Here is a 16,083-nt window from a genome sequence, read left to right on the forward strand (position 1 = left end):
ACCTTTTATATAACTACCTCAGTGTTAATGGACTCTCCAGCCTTTTGATTATTGAAGGAGCAGAATGAGTCATTGTTATTCTTGGTTTGTTTCAGATTCAAGCCAACCAGGACCCGTTCCTGCGTAGCATGGCTCACTGGGTCCTGGAGGACTACAGCAAAGCCTTGGACACTCTACTCGAGCAGCCTGCTAACAGCACCAGCTCTGGGTCCACTGAGACCAAATGTGACACTGGTAGGTCTGCAGTGCTTCTTATGCTTATCCTTTTCTGCAAGTTACCTGATTCCAAAGGTAAAATAAGATGATGCAGTACTGTTAACCACAGAAACACCACCTAAATGTCAAGCGCTCACCACAATTTCAAAACAGACATTCATCACTTTGTTGTCAGTTCCATAACGTTGTACTAATGAGGGAACATGAGTTGATCAATTGTTTTAAGAACATTAAGCATTTTTTAAATAAAATCATAATTGTTCTGATTGGTCAAAACAAAATACTAACCATAAATAATAACCAGGTTTGTTCAATTGAGATTAAGAACCTCTTTTCTCAGGCAGCAGCAAAAACAAAAAAGAGTCTTATCTAGAGGTCAGTAGTTTAGGCAGTCAAGCTAAAAACATCCACATCCTCTAGAATCTGCTTCCAGGTCTTTCATTTTGGATTTAAAAACATTTAAGGACACCAGAAAACATTTAAGGACAACAGATATATACATAGCCAGAGATATTGTCATCACAGTTATATGTATTTATGAATAAGGTCATTTTAGTTTAGCTGATTGTTGTGTGATTATAGTCCATTTAAAAGTTAGTTTGTAAAAAAAAAATGAAGTTAATGTTGCAGGTAAAACCAGGAGGACACACTAGAAGTACCATAGTTTGTAATTTGGCCGGCGAGTTTAAATCCTCCACTCAACACAAAAAGTCTCAGCTTTGCAACTATTTTTGGTCCTTTAAGTATGTGTCAGATTGTGCAAGTGAAACCAGCCTACATGACACAGTAGACCGTTTAACTGAAGAAAAAAAAAAAGGTGCGAGGCTTTCTTTGTGAAAAGATGAAGTACTGAACTTAATATGAACCCCAGTTTGACTTATCCCTGTGCTACATGTGTTTCACAAACGTTGTCCTCAAAGCACATTTGATATGCTTACAGAGAAAAGAGCTCAAGATTATGGAAAGTTAAAAGTAATTCTTATGCTACATAGGTTATGTGCTGTCATTACTGGGTCTTTATTATGCGCTGCCTGGCTCTTTGTTGATCTAATGCCTGGATAAAAAAAAAGAATGAATTTATTTCATCATGTTTTTGGGCTCCTTCTCTTTTCCATTTTTTAAACTCCAAAGTCCTCCTTTCACTCACCTTTAAATGGCCACAGAAAGCAAATTGTCTCACATAGCTGCAGGCCACAATTTGTCAACAAAGATTCAGTCAGAGCAGCCCGAGCTCCATTTCCATGTCTGACCCAAATACACAGCTTATCCGTACAGGTACTGTGGTCGAAGCATTAAGGGCGATGTTTTACTGACAACACGAATAAAGCCAATTTTCTATATTTTTGTTCTTATGACAGGTTCCTCTCCTGTGTCTACATGTAACCCTGAGGTTTTCAACTTTTACACCTACCTTCGTACCCATCCGCTCCTCCTTCGCCGGCACTTAGGCTCCTCAGAAAAGGCTAAAGTTGGACTAACTGCTGAAGGTCGCAGGGCTGACTCTATTAGCCTAGAGGAGAGAAGGCTGTTTTTCACAGCTGCATATGCACACCTGCAAGCTGGCTGTCCAATGCTAGCACTTGAAGTCCTCTCCAAGATGCCCAAAGTCCGCAAGCATTCCCAAAACATCAAACAGGAGGACACAGGTATCGCTGCGGAACTAAGTATCGGGAGCAAGACTGGTCATGCATCCGATCACGATTGGTCTCAGACAGCTCTGAACGGCTACGAGTCCGATGGAAACAGCTTATCCAACAGCCAGTCAGATTCAGTGTTAAGCTTTGATTGGAGCCAGCCATCAATGTCACTTCCAGATGAGTCCCTGGAGCTCAAGTGGGACACTGACAAAGATGATGAGGAAGATGATGAAGAAGAAACTAAAAATGGTGAAACTGGCAGAACTGCAGACAGCAGCAGTGTGTTTCAGGACACGCAAGATGCCATGTACCCCCTAATGGAGACAGTGACTGATGAGGACAGTGAGGACAGCAATGACTTCATAGCACCATCTGATGACATCTTGGCCGCCCAGCTGAAGTTTACGGCCTGCTTGAAGATTTTGACCAATGAGCTCCGGACGCTTTCGACAGGTTATGAACTGGAAGGAGGGAAGCTACGTTATCAGCTTTGCCAGTGGTTGGAGAAAGAGGTAACAAATATTATTGAACTTCAACTGAAACACTACACAATGTGACAACAGAGTAGAAAACGATGCTTGGTGAAATTTAGAAGTGGTGTATTAATTCTGTCCAGCTGAGTGAGCTCTAACGTCTTTGTTTAGAATCCTCTTAACCCTGTCTGCAGCACATGCAGCAGAGCATCTTAGCTGAATAAACAATGGTACACTCTAGTGTTGGCTGAAAACATAAAAGGTAAACCAATCAGTTATGTTGATTAAGTTGTTGCTGTTTTTGTTCAAGAAGACAGCATTTGTTGCAAATTGTTTGTCGACAATATAAAATCTGTTTTTGAATAATCTTTCAAATAGGATTATTAAAATGAAAGATTGCACACATGTCAGGCTGTAGTTTGTAGTTATAAAGATTATAATATCCATCTCTGTGGTGAGGCATAAGTCTGGCTGCACCCTTAGGTTCACTCAATAAATCTTTAATAACTTGCATAACTCCCACACATCTCTCCTGTCGTCATGTTCGCTCTTTGAAGATTTTATCTCTGTGTGCGTTCTGTCACTGCATATGAACATCATATTGGTAATACGTCCAGTGGTTCTCTCTTATGAAATTGTTTGTCTTTCCCTGTGAAATCTGTTTGACAATTTTGAGAAATGTTTTGCTTTCACTCCCACGCATGCGAGATAAATTTCTTCTTGACAAGTCGATTTTCAGACAAAGTTCTGTTTTCCCCAGGTGGTAGCTCTGCAGCGTTGCTGCAGCTACAAGCCCTGCCTGCCAGAGCTGTCAGTCCAGGCTGATGCTCCTGTTTCTGGGTTGGTGGAGGAGGAACAGGTGGGTGTAGATAGCTGGCTGCTTCTATATTTGTCAGAGGTTCATGAAGGAAAAATCAATGCAACACTTGCTGTAATAAATAATTAAGAGAACACCGCTGTGTGTGTTGACCTAGCTTGGTAAATGTTGTTTTATTGCAAGGTTTCTTGCACCATTTTGAATTAGATGTCCAAATTTCTACAATTCTACAATTCCCTTAGCAGAATTTCTGAACTTGTTTTTGATGACAGGTTACACATAGCTATACCTTTTTCTTTACAATCTGTTGTTTTTGTGTGTTCAATCTAACATGTACATACAATAACTGTTTATTAATTAAATGAACACAGATCTACTAAATGATTATTGGTTGACAGAACAGAATATTATGTGTTGTTTAAAAATACAATTACTTTCAGAACTGTGGGTCTTTTGTTTGAACAGTAGTCAGCTGGATGATGTTTGCATATTTACAAGGATGTTGACTGATTGGTCAAAAATACTTCTCTAGGCGGGGAGTTGTCGTGGTGGCAGCCAGAAGTGCAGGAGACACTGGCTGCAGAGTAACCAGCCCTTACTGAGGATGTTTCTCAGCTACTGCAGCTTGCATGGCTCACATGGGGGAGGACTGGCCTCTGTTCGCATGGAGCTCATATTGTTGCTTCAAGAGTCTCACCAGGTAAGAAAACATTCACACACACTATTAAGACCCCTGACAGACAGCTTTATACGTCTGTCTCAGTAGCTGATGCTAAAGAACAGAAGCATATGATTTTAGTTTACCTGCCACAGGGATAATACAAGTTACATAATAATGAATGGGGCACTTTTTTCCTTGGTTAAAATATTGTTGTACATTTTGGTATATTTGGTTGTAAATTCTATGTGTAAGTGTCACAACAGAATATATATATATATATTTTTTTAACAAGACAGAAAAAATATATTTTTTAATAGCATGCAAAGCATTGACACCAGCCAGCACACAGAGCTGCAGAATTATTTAACTGTTCCCATATTCTCTGTGAAGTGAAGGACACTTAGCAGATCAGGCGCAAGGTATGAATGAAAGACGCACATGATGCCCTCTGAAAGCTTTTTTTTAATGCTACCAGACTCCCCGGACAGACACAGTCACGCACACTTACAGCTTACAGGCACAAAAACACACTTTTACACACATAGACCTACTTACTCGCCACTGCTGGTGATTGTCTGATCACCCCCAGCAATGGGCTGACAAGCTGTTCTGATCTCTCTGTTCCTGAGGGAGGGTCTGCCCTGGGCTGATTATGAGAAGGTATGGTCAAGTTTTAGGAGGAAAACAACCAAATGTGCTGCCGTAGGGACAACGCTCTTAAATGTTAGCATTGTTGACTGGCATTGGGAGTCCCTTCTACTTTCTTACTTTGTTTTGAATTAAAAGCTGATTATTTGTCCAACCTCTGGTCCCAGGGTTGTCCAGTTTCTCCATGTTGTCAAGGAAATCCTTAAAAATGACTGACCAAATTTGGCCTGTGGTTTTGTTGCACATGGAGGGCCCTGTTCAGAGAGTGGGCCCCCTTAGATTTCTTGCTTTTGTAAGCTCTCCTATGAAATTTTGCAGAAACACAACATGCTCTCTCAAAGTTTAGGATCATATATGGCTCAGGCTGTTCAAAGCTCTCCACACATTTCTCTTCCAGGATGACTCCATCCAAACAGCTGTGACGCCATGTTCCCAACCAACATCTATCCCTCTCCTGATGGCGTGCACAGCTAACCTGAAGACGGTGGTGGCCAATCCCATTATCTACCTGACCAACCTTTCCCATGATATCCTGCAGACCATAAATTCTTTCGATTCTCCTCCACATCCTGATGTCATCATCAATGAGGTATGACACTGTCTTGTCTTTTATGCATTTCTACTTATATATATATATATATATATATATATATATATATATACTATAACCATGGATTTCATGAATTTACATTTCCTCTTTAATAAAGTTATGAACATGAATTTAAAGAAGAGTATCAAGGTCATAAGAAGTGTTTGACCCATACAGTAAAAGACAATCATTTTTGACATGCTATTCTAGTAACTTTAAAGCTCTCGTTAGAAGTTTTACGCCAGTTATGAAACAAACTGAAATTTATCCTGAAGACTATTTATGACCTGCAAAATTAAAAACCGCCTTTTAAAAGATTGATTATTTCTTTCGTTGTTGCTGCTGCGGGATGGTTGCCGAAAGAGGCGATTAACGACAAAAATAGCATTTTTACATTCACCACAGCAAAGATTCTCAATAAGTTATTACATTTTATTTGGTTATTAAAGAAAGCAGGATGATATTTTTCTGTCAGAAAAGATTACTCAAACATACTGAACAAGATCAGCTTATAGATAAGATGTACAGTCAACAGGGGGAACCAACAGAAACCAAATAGTTCATCACCAAATTTTACATTATCTATCTTAATATGTACTCATCCCTCTCATGGTATTACTTTTTTATCCTTTACCCTTCTCAGATCTATGTGCTGCACACCCTGGCTGCCTCCTTGTCAGCCTGTATATACCAGTGTTTGTGTGATGGACACACCCACAGGTAAGTGTCTCAGCTGCTTCACCTGTTGCCTGTATTTCTTTGTTATCAACACTGTGGGCTGTCGTGTCGCAGGGAAACATGATCAGCTTCTTCCTGAACTTTTAAGACATCGCATATCTTTTTTCAAGCTCATTCTCTGACAATCATTTTGGGATCAGGGGGATTAAATCTGTGTAGATTTGAGTCCTGTGTTAGAAAAATAAATGCTTTTGGTCCGTGTTCGTAGTGGGAATCTACAGCGCCGGATTTCTCTGAGCAGGCTTCTTGAATTCTTTATATGACTTCAAGCGATGCTTAACTTGGATACAACTTTCTCAATTTTCCACCACATTCACCTCGACATGATACCACTAACAGCACTAGCCACCACTGGATTATTAATCCATCAAGAGTGATCTGACTTTGGTTTCCTCCCCTTTTTCATTAGCATTCAAAACACAAACTGGTGGTAAAAAAATAATGTTAATTCATGTCCTCTAGTTTTGTTTGTGCGTGTGCGTTTGTGTTAGAGGGTTCTTAGACTTATTGGAGCAGAATGATAAGAGATAAGGGGGAGGGACATGACTACTGGCAACCAAGCACACTTTCAAATGAAAGGGTAATGCACACATGAGTCAAACTCTACCAATGTAATAGCCAAGTGCAAAAAATGCTTTTCAAGTTGTCTTAGGCATTGTTTATGAAAATTCGTCTTAAATGCTTTAGGCTGTTTTTACTAAGCGCCTAAGTGGCGTGATTTGAGGCATGGAAAAGGGAAAATATGTTGTATGTTTGCTTACCAAAAATATGACAGCCACTTGTCTGTTTGGTTCATGTTGAGGATGATTTATGAAAGCTGTGAGGCTGCTGTTTGCCATTTGTCATTCTGATTGTAAATTCTGAAATAGGATTTTGTTATTTGACAGATGGGAGGAATTTTGTTCATTAAAGACTTGTATGTACCATATCACCGATCACTTTGACAACAGCTCAGTCAGATTTAAACTTTGTGGGTGAAGGAGTGTTTGTGTATTAGAACATTGTTGTTCTTGAACTCATTTGGCATACAGCGGTGCCGCTGTGTGAGCTCCTGTCACTGTTCAGTAAGAGTTCTAGTTTGATTTCTGACGTTTTAAAGAATCTCTCATTCATGCTTGACCTGACTGGAGCCTTTAAAGTAACAGTGCCCCGACTGCAGAGATAGAACTGCTTGTGTAAGTCATATAATGTGTCAAAAAGGTTTTTGGTAAGCTAAGACAGAGAAAACATTGATTATTCTTTCAGAGCAACTTCTCTGACCCTCGTGTTTTATACCCCACACACCTCCGGGCGCCTGATTAAATGGGCACTTAGTTTTGCATCTTCCTTAGAAACAGTGTACCTCACACAGGCACACTGACATACCTATCACATACTGTTTGTCAGTTGAGCAGACTCACCAAATTAGCAAGGCTATTTCTAATTTAACACAGGTCTTTGTTATGGTAATTATGATATTAACTCTCCTGGTGCGTCGTTGCTGAGGTTTGATTAAATATTGCTTCTGTTTTGTCCCTGTTGAGTGTGTGAGCGACAGAGCGAGCGATGAGAAACTGAATTTTTTAAAAGGTATTTCAGGATGTAGGTTGCAAGAGTGTCACTACCAGGTTGAAAATATTCTCATACATGACAGTCTTTTTGATCTCTTGTCAATTAAACCAGAGCCTAATTTTATTGACAAATTAAATAATTAAAATCTCTTACAGCTCTGGAAGTGTGTGAGAGAAAATTAGTTGTGAGAGTTGCGTAAAGATGGCAATCACTTCCTGAATGACGTTCCCTTCTTTTTGATATGGAGGCAATAGTTTTTCTTCTAATTGGATGTTATAAACTCAGGAGACTCTCTGGTGGGTTAATCATCCAGTTATAATTTGTAAAAGAGTCCTCTTCAACCATCCAAGGTTCTTTTTGCGAGCATGTGTTAAAAAAAGTTACTTGACGTGAGAACGAGACAACTGAAGCTTTATTCATCTAGTGTGTTTCTTCACAGCTCCAAAGAGAATAGACAGGCAGGTGAAATGGAGCCCATTAGTATTTCATGCATTGACGGAATAAAGTTTGACAGCAGTGTCTCCTACTTTAGAACAAAGATAGAACATTTGAACTGAAATATTTAGACATTATATATAGATGCTATCTAACCGTATTATTCATTTTTTTAGTCCAGGAGTTCATATTTAATGTAAATATTCTGCTTTGTGTGCTCGTATTGACTGATTTTGTCTGTTGAATCTCCCACAGCCATGTGAACGATTTCACAGGAACCGTGTATCAGAGTGTTCTGCTGTCTCAGAAGCAGCCGATAAGAACGCTCAGCATGGATGAGTCTGTTCAGCCCAACACCTCTCCTGCACAGTGGCCAGGTAAATCAGCCCAGCTCTTCACTTTGTACTGCCTGATTGGATGTGTTTACTAACTGTCTAGAAGTTTAAAGTGCAATATATGTATATGTCTGTTTTTTTACAAAAATAATGTAGTCCAGAGTTTTCAGCGCCCAGCTTCCTCAGCCCTAACACGCGGCTAGTTCCAGCTGTTTTGTGTTGCTGGGCTACCATTGTTCTGATTAAAAAATAGTTCAACTTTTGGAACAGTGCCATGTTTGTAACTCTGGGACTTTCAATATCACTTGTCAACAACAGTGGCAGAGGAGAAACTAATCCTTTACCTACATGGTTTATTTCATACACACAGACTCAGGTTTTTTTTTTATGGTACAATTTGCAGGTCTAGAGCTGCTGATGCCAAGACGTGATTCCTCGTCAGCGTTTTTACATTTTCTTAAAGAGGGGAACATATTTAGCATGCAGAGCAATTAAAACGGACTTACCAGTAACTACCAAGGGAAGCAGAGCGCAGCATGACAACTTTCGTAACCTAGCAACAGTAACCGCAGGTGAAAAGTGCTCTGAATTTGAGATCATGGGTGCTTGTCATAAAACTGGAAAATGCTCAATACAATTCCAAAGTCAAGAATCTTCATTTACTGTTATTAATGTCATGACAACCAATATATATCAGTGGGATCAAATCTGTGTTTATTTAGATGTTCGTATGGGTTTTGATTGTTATGGGGGGATTGTTTTGTCAACCTTATTCTTTTGAGGCACAGGACACGTTTTCCTGAAAATACCAGAAAAATCATGTTTAAAGTTCGACAAATATTGTTGTTACTCTTCTTTGCTGTCTTTTTCCCTGTTATTACTTTCTTCCCCTTTTATTTCCCCAGGTATCGCGTCTCTGTTTCGCCTGTTGAGCTCAGCAGGTGAAGAGAGCCAGCCAGGCTTAGCTATGTTGCTCTGTGAGATCCTCACCGCCGTCTTCCTCAGTCTGTTTGTGCACGGCTTGGCCACCCACTCCAGCAATGAGCTGTTCCGCATTGTGGCCCACCCGCTCAACAGCAAGCTTTGGTCGACGGTGTTTGGAGGGTGCGCCCGGATACCTGTCATCGAGAAACCCACCAGCCCAACAAGAACACCTCCACAAGGTGAGGAGGCTAATCTACTTTTCTGTCTGACAGCCTGGCTGTCTCTCTGTGTGGGGTTTTTCTTCTGGAGGTGACCCAGCAGCTAAATCAAATCAGTGCCGCTAAATTAATTGGTTCCCAGTCTGTAGGTCATGTGAAATTCATCACTATTAGTGAGGGAGCAGTTTACCTCAGAACCTGGTTGTGCTTCTTCCTTATGGTTGGCAGAGCAAACCTGATGTAATGCTGCAGTAACTCCTGTTTATTTGAAGAAAAAATGTAGACATGTCAAATTACTGCTTCATAGGTTTTATATATTTCAATATTTAATGCTGATGTAATTTTCAGTGGGGATAAAAGCATGTCAGTCTCAGCACATGAATATGTGATGGCAGCTGCAATTACGTATGCTGCAAATTAACAAACGTTTTTTTCCACACCCCAGCCTCACCAAGCGGCTCTGACAAGAAGCCCAGACGATTCAGACTGCGGTCATCCCGCAGTGGATCAAAAGAGGAGTCAGGGATAGAGCATGAGGGACCATCTAGTCCAAGGCATGTCCCTGTGGTGGAACAAGAATCTCCCTCCATCTTTAAAGAAAGATTTGTACCTCCAGATCTCAGCATTTGGGATTACTTTATTGCCAAGGTAATCAAGGTTGTGAAAAACAAATCAAAAATAATCTTTAAAAGCATGACACTCTCAGATTTGGTTACTTTCTTCCTTAAATGAGTCAAGCTTCTGTTTATAAACTTTTCATTGATTCATTGTTCTATAGGGCTCATATGTAACACTAGAAGTCTGACAATTTCAAAACTGTGATAATAATCAGATGCCAGGCAGCATCTTATAAGTCGTTGTTGTTGTTGTGTCTTTAAGCCTTCCCTGCCACCATCAGAAAGCAGGATTGAATACGACTCAGAGGAGAGCCAGGGCAGTCAAGATGAAGATGATGAATTTGAAGATGTGTTCGACCCCAACTCTCCTCAAAGAGAGCATTCAAACCACAATTCATACAGGTAATGACTTAGTGTGCTTAGTGGACTCAGTTCATGCTGCCTTCAATAAACCTTAATGTTTCTATAGCTGCGTGTTTTTTTTATTCACTTTGTGTTCAGTAGTCTCCAAACTATGCCTCACATTCAGTCTGAATGCTTTTTAATGGTCTTAAAATGTCTTAGTTCAGAAAAGACAGCTCTTGATCCATTTGGAGTATTTATGTCCATAATTTTAATCTAATTCCCAATGTTTTCTTCTTGTCCCAGCTGGTGTTTGATGCGCCTGGCTATGGTTCAGCTGGTGTTGGTCAACCTCAAATCCTTTTACCCAATGGCAGGATATGATCTATTAGGTAAACACTCAAATTTACCACACACCCTGTGATGTACTATTATCCAGGATTTAGATAAGTGCCATCCCATTTCTCTCAGCCTGTCTCAGCTAATCTCATTTCCTTCTTGTTTATGTGTGCCTGCTTCCATTAAACGCAGATCTGCCTGTGGGCTCTCCCCTGTGTCACGCTGTGCTGAAGACACTGCAGCGCTGGGAGCAGGTGCTGCAGAAAAGGCTGGAGATTTTCGGGGGGCCCCCAACCAAGTACATCTCCACCCACCTCAATGACGAAGCAGTCGCGCCCGGTCCCGCCCTGCTCAGGCACAAAGCCCTATTTGAACCGTCCAACACACCATTCAGGTACCAAGATAGAATATATTGGTGTATTTGTTGATTAACTGGACTTCATTCTCAAGTTTTTCGTAGACCAAAACAGTTGACTTGTATTTTGTGATGTAGTTGATTTAAGTGAACAGATTTACCCTTTAGCTTCTAAATATCAGAAATTATTGTTAACATGATGCTTTTTAATTAAAAGATAGCACTAAGCACCATTTATATCAGTAAAAACAAAACAACATCAGTACAATGTAGACAGATTGAAACCTTTGTCCCCTAGCAGCTGTGCCCCCAGTAGATTTCCTCTCTCAGTATGCTCTGTAGGGCTTTTAAGTCATTGGAGGAACAACAGTTACTGTGCATGTTTTTGATGTTTTTCGCCTTAAGCACCACATATGTGGAGATTTCCACATCAGTACCGATGGGCCTTGTGCTTCAGTGAGCTGATGCGACTGATTTCATGAGCATTAGTGTTAATATGCAGGAGGTGTTCTATCCTTTTCAGGACCAGCCACCCTTCAGCGCTGCCAGTGAAGCGTCTGTGGCAGTATCTGGTCAAGCAGGAAGTAGTGCAGGAGACTTTCATTAGGAACATCTTCACAAAGAAACGGGACCCCAATGAGGTATGCCTTGTTTACGTTCTCCATACTGCACAGCTGGCACGCTGTATTAATTGTCAATGAATAACACATTAACTGTTTTGTTATGATAAAATCCCTCTTGGCAAACTGCATCATTACCACTTCTGTTTCCCCCTCTGGCTCATTTGTGCTTCCTTAGTGCCGCATACAAACCTCATGTACTATTACTGCCTCCAGTCGCATGTTGATGGTTTTAATGCATTCAAATAATTATTGCACTTTGTTTGATTAACAGCACAATAATTCTGTGTCTGTGTGTGTTTGACTGCATGGTTTCATCACTGGTTGTTGTTGTTGTATGATGTGTGTTTTTTGTGCGTGTGTGTCACCACCCTGTGCTGCTTCTCCGATCATTAAAGTCGGGTGAGGACCAGACTGACAGTATGAAATGTTCAGGGATGGAGGAGACAGGAAACCATCAGGTACTGCTGCCACAGATAAGCTGACTTTTGGTGTTGGGATGGGATGAGCCGGATCTAAAGCGTCTCTATATTACACTTGTTATGAATTGGCGCTATACAAATCATGATTGATTGATTAAATTATTGATATCAAATCTTAGTTTTGACCACATAGTGAACGTAGTGATTTAAGCTGAACTATAAGCACCAAAATTGCTAGCAACGATCCTTACTATTGGTCAAATATAATTTATTAGGTATTGTATGATATTTAAGATTTTTTTACCTATTGAACCTGCACTGTCTCTGTGCTGTCTTTGGACCAATTGTAGCATGTTACAAATTGAAATATGGAAAAAGCTCTAATTTGGCGCTTATACTTGAGAAAGTTTAAACAACTCCCTGTCGACAGTTTTCTGAGATTTAGGTCGGTTCAATTAAATGTTCTATCAGTTGAATAATGCTGTTGGCTTCTTTCTGCCTGAAAAAACATTTTTATGTTTCATATAGGGATGTATGAAAATGGTATTCAAACTTTCAAAATAAAAGGCTTCAGATAATTTAGGTCACGTTTGAAGAGGAAAATCTAGCACTCTTTCAATATGTATCACAGACCAGAGCCACAGTCCGTAGGTGGTGTCAGTATCACACCAACTATCTAGTTAGGATAGTTGTGAAAGTTAACACCGCTTAGAGATTATTATATGATTAATAAATCATCTTTCTCTTCTTCTGATAACTCTGAATCATTACTCTTTGAAGTTTCCAAGAACCAGCATGTAGCAGAAAATTGGCATCGTTTTATCTGAGAGTTTTTGTTGCATGTTCACAAGAATGTGTGGTGTTTGTATTTTTAACAATTCTTCTGATGTGTCACAACCAATGAACAATGTGCTCTGTGCTGATGTTGAGGAATGTTACAAAAGATCCTTCATCTCCGTGCTGTAGTGTGGGTGGTTAAAACTGCACCGATGATTAGACGTAGTGTACCGTGTACTGCCTTGTACAGTAGAACAAGAAATGTGGCATGTCTCATATAATCTGAGAAACACTACGTTTGTGATCTTGACAGAGTTACAGTGTGTGTATTTTCTAGGCCATCAACTCTATATGTTCCTGTCAATGCTTGATATGAATCTTACATTAAGCTGTCTAAATATTCATGTCAATGGGAGCCATGAATCTTGTATTGCACTGTAAACGGATGCCTCAAAGACGTTTTCTAACCGTCTGGCTCTCGCTATGCAAGCTGCCACGTTGTAGCTTCTCCATTTGCTCCGTGTTAATTAACCCAGTCTCTCAGAGGGAGAGCTATGAAGCTGAATAGCTTATGAGTAATGGGCCCAGCACTGTCGCAGTGAATCTGCGGCCCACAGGGATTATGTGCTACGCGAAAATGGCAAACCACCATATTTAGATTTCTGCAAGTCAAGTTTTCCTTTATTCCATGTGACAGAAAAAGACATGGTGTTTTCCCCTTGAATAAATGCATTAGAGACTTTAATTCAATCTTGTCCTCAAAGGATGCCTGTCTCGTTTTGAGTAAATGTGGCATCAGAATGTAATAGTCTTATACAATATGCAGAGCTACAGTATAGCCTACTCTGCTACTGTACGGTATACATGGTGTACCTGGACCTCTATAGTACAATGCGTGTTCTTATCAAGTGTGCTTACTCAGTTACAGTAGCTGATTCCCCTCACAAGTCCTCTCTTAACCTGTAAATGCAGTAGAAATACACACAGGGTACACATATTGTCTAATTTATTAACAAACAGCGTTGTTGTTTTCTGTAGCATGAGGGAAATGTTGTCTAAAGTCATGGCTGATGGTGTGCAAGAAATGTTTTCAAATATTTCAACTGTAGTGATTGAGTCTCCTCTCCTCTGTGCAGACTGAGTCAGATCTGGGCAGCCCCGGAGGAAAGGCACGCATCATCCACAAGGAGTCTGACATCATCACAGCCTTCGCCATCAACAAGGTAAGACTCCTCAACCAGATGTCACTGAGCAACACACACGCTACAAGAAAAGCACAAGGACAGACCACGTCAAACATTTGAAGCCTGTTATCGCTGTATAAAAGTTATCTGTTACTGGGATTATATAAAATACACAAGGATGTATTTCTTCTCCCCAATCCTTCATGTACCTATTTGTAAAAACTGAGCATCACAACCTCCAAGAATGTTTATAATAGTGAACACAAACACACAGAGATATTGAAGCAGAGTGAGTGCATCAGGAAACACCTGGTGACACTATTTGTTTGCTGGACTCTTGTATGTTGTATTTGTTTTCTTAATGGCGTGTGCTGGGGTTATAGTATGTACAATACTCTGATGTGCATAGTGCATACACTAAAGACCAGCATGAGACAAATCTTATAAGGTGAACAATAAAAGCAACCAATCTACTGCTAAACAACAACAACAACAACAACAACAACAACAACAACACATATGGATTGAGCAAAAGATGTTTTGCAAAGTGAAAGTTTACTGTTGCCAATTGAAGCTGCTCTGCTGCAGCCCTGTAGTTTCTATGTGTATTTGCAGAAAGGCTGAGGAGCAGGTCTGTTTAAACATTTAACAGTCAACTGTTACAAAACTATCTTAACCTCATATTTTGATTAAATGTCTGTAATATTTCCCACAGTGACAGAAAGACCCCAATGTATGCTATGCACAGAAGCATTTTTCTTGATACTGGTACACAGGTGTTCAACCAGCAAAACAAACTAGGAGTTTGTATTCTGAATTTTAAGTTTAAAACTTTGTTGAATTCAAACAGAATTTTAAATAAGTGAAGTTCTAAGTCATAGCCCGGCTCACTTTGACCAGTGCACCTCTAAACATTAACACATTTGAAAATAAATGTGATGTTGTTGTTTTGGCCAGTAGCTCAGCTCTTACTGTATATAGGAGTTGTTTCAGTGTGTAAAACCCTTTATGTTTAGTTACAAATTTATTTTGTGTTGGTTTCTTCCCAACAAAAATCCATCCAAGGTTATAAGTAAGAGCAAGCTGCTGTAGCAATTTGGCACCACAGGTAGAATATCTTTTGGGAAACAAGTTTTTTGGACTTACTTTTCATATATTTTACAAATCCTTGAACTTCTGCCTTTTTTCCCCTCAAACCTTTTACTCTCCGTCACCCGACTTACTGTCTGCGTCTGTCTCCCAGGCAAATCGTAATTGTTTAGTCATGGCCTCCACCCATGACATTCAGGAGTTGGATGTGTCATCCATCTTGGCCACACAGATCCTGACATGGATCGATGATGATGATGCTGAAGCCAAAGGGTAAGAGATCAATGTAGGTGTGTGTGTGTGTGTGTGTTTGCGTGTGAATACATTACTTGTCAAGGCCAACGGCTGTGAGAGTTCAAGCAGAGTAACATGAAGTCAAATCTTCACCCCCATACCAGTCGAGCTGAACTGTGTGTGGGTGTGGAACACATTAATTGGTTCAGAATTGATTGTGTAGGTGGCGTGTGTATGCATCTGCCTTCTGTGTTTATGTTTGAAAGTGCAGTATCATCTATATGTATTGCTGCTTTCTGAGATATTATTATAAGATGTCAGAACAGGTTTTCTTTCTGTCAGGATGCATTTTTATGAATGTCCTTCATATCCCCCTCTGTTATTAAATAATCTATAAATGTAAACAACAAAAAAAACATGTTCTACCTGTAAACAAGATAATCATTGCACACTTTGAGTGTTTTTGAAGGATTATCAACCTTACCTTTACCTCCTGAAAGTGTAATCAAACATTTCCTGATAAATACATCACTGACCTGATATGACATTGATTTCCCATTTTATCCACATTATGTCGATGACATGTACATTCTATTCCTAATGATAATCTCGTCTCTGCAGTGTTGGTGGGGATGACTTCCTGGTGATCCATGCACGTGATGATTGCTCCGCCCTGCAGGGCACCACACCGTACACTCACAGCAGCCTGGGCACACCCATCAACATGCCGTGGCTGGGAGGTCTGCAGACGGGCCGGGGTGCATCTGTGGTGAGATCTAAACCTGAGTTTGTATGTGATATTACCTAAACTCTTTATTTGCTCTGGCTCGCCTCTGCTGCTTCGAGTTATTTTTTTCGATCT

The 16,083-nt window shown here is 40.2% G+C and overlaps 1 protein-coding gene across 1 annotated transcript in view; it reads left to right on the forward strand.

Moving 5' to 3' along the window:
* Positions 1–16,083, forward strand: part of LOC132974554 (dmX-like protein 1) — a 54,699-nt gene that overhangs the window by 27,085 nt on the left and 11,531 nt on the right. Inside the window, exons 28-44 of the mRNA XM_061038666.1 lie at positions 96–234; positions 1,575–2,365; positions 3,087–3,185; positions 3,676–3,843; positions 4,850–5,041; positions 5,685–5,761; positions 8,021–8,142; positions 9,006–9,263; positions 9,688–9,890; positions 10,122–10,261; positions 10,508–10,593; positions 10,733–10,934; positions 11,419–11,536; positions 11,914–11,976; positions 13,851–13,937; positions 15,142–15,260; positions 15,843–15,990. Of these exons, the coding sequence (XP_060894649.1) occupies positions 96–234; positions 1,575–2,365; positions 3,087–3,185; positions 3,676–3,843; positions 4,850–5,041; positions 5,685–5,761; positions 8,021–8,142; positions 9,006–9,263; positions 9,688–9,890; positions 10,122–10,261; positions 10,508–10,593; positions 10,733–10,934; positions 11,419–11,536; positions 11,914–11,976; positions 13,851–13,937; positions 15,142–15,260; positions 15,843–15,990 (3,012 nt within the window). The remainder of the gene's footprint in view (positions 1–95; positions 235–1,574; positions 2,366–3,086; positions 3,186–3,675; positions 3,844–4,849; positions 5,042–5,684; positions 5,762–8,020; positions 8,143–9,005; positions 9,264–9,687; positions 9,891–10,121; positions 10,262–10,507; positions 10,594–10,732; positions 10,935–11,418; positions 11,537–11,913; positions 11,977–13,850; positions 13,938–15,141; positions 15,261–15,842; positions 15,991–16,083) is intronic.

The sequence above is a fragment of the Labrus mixtus genome, chromosome 5 (assembly GCF_963584025.1).
Source record: "Labrus mixtus chromosome 5, fLabMix1.1, whole genome shotgun sequence".
NCBI lineage: Eukaryota > Metazoa > Chordata > Actinopteri > Labriformes > Labridae > Labrus > Labrus mixtus.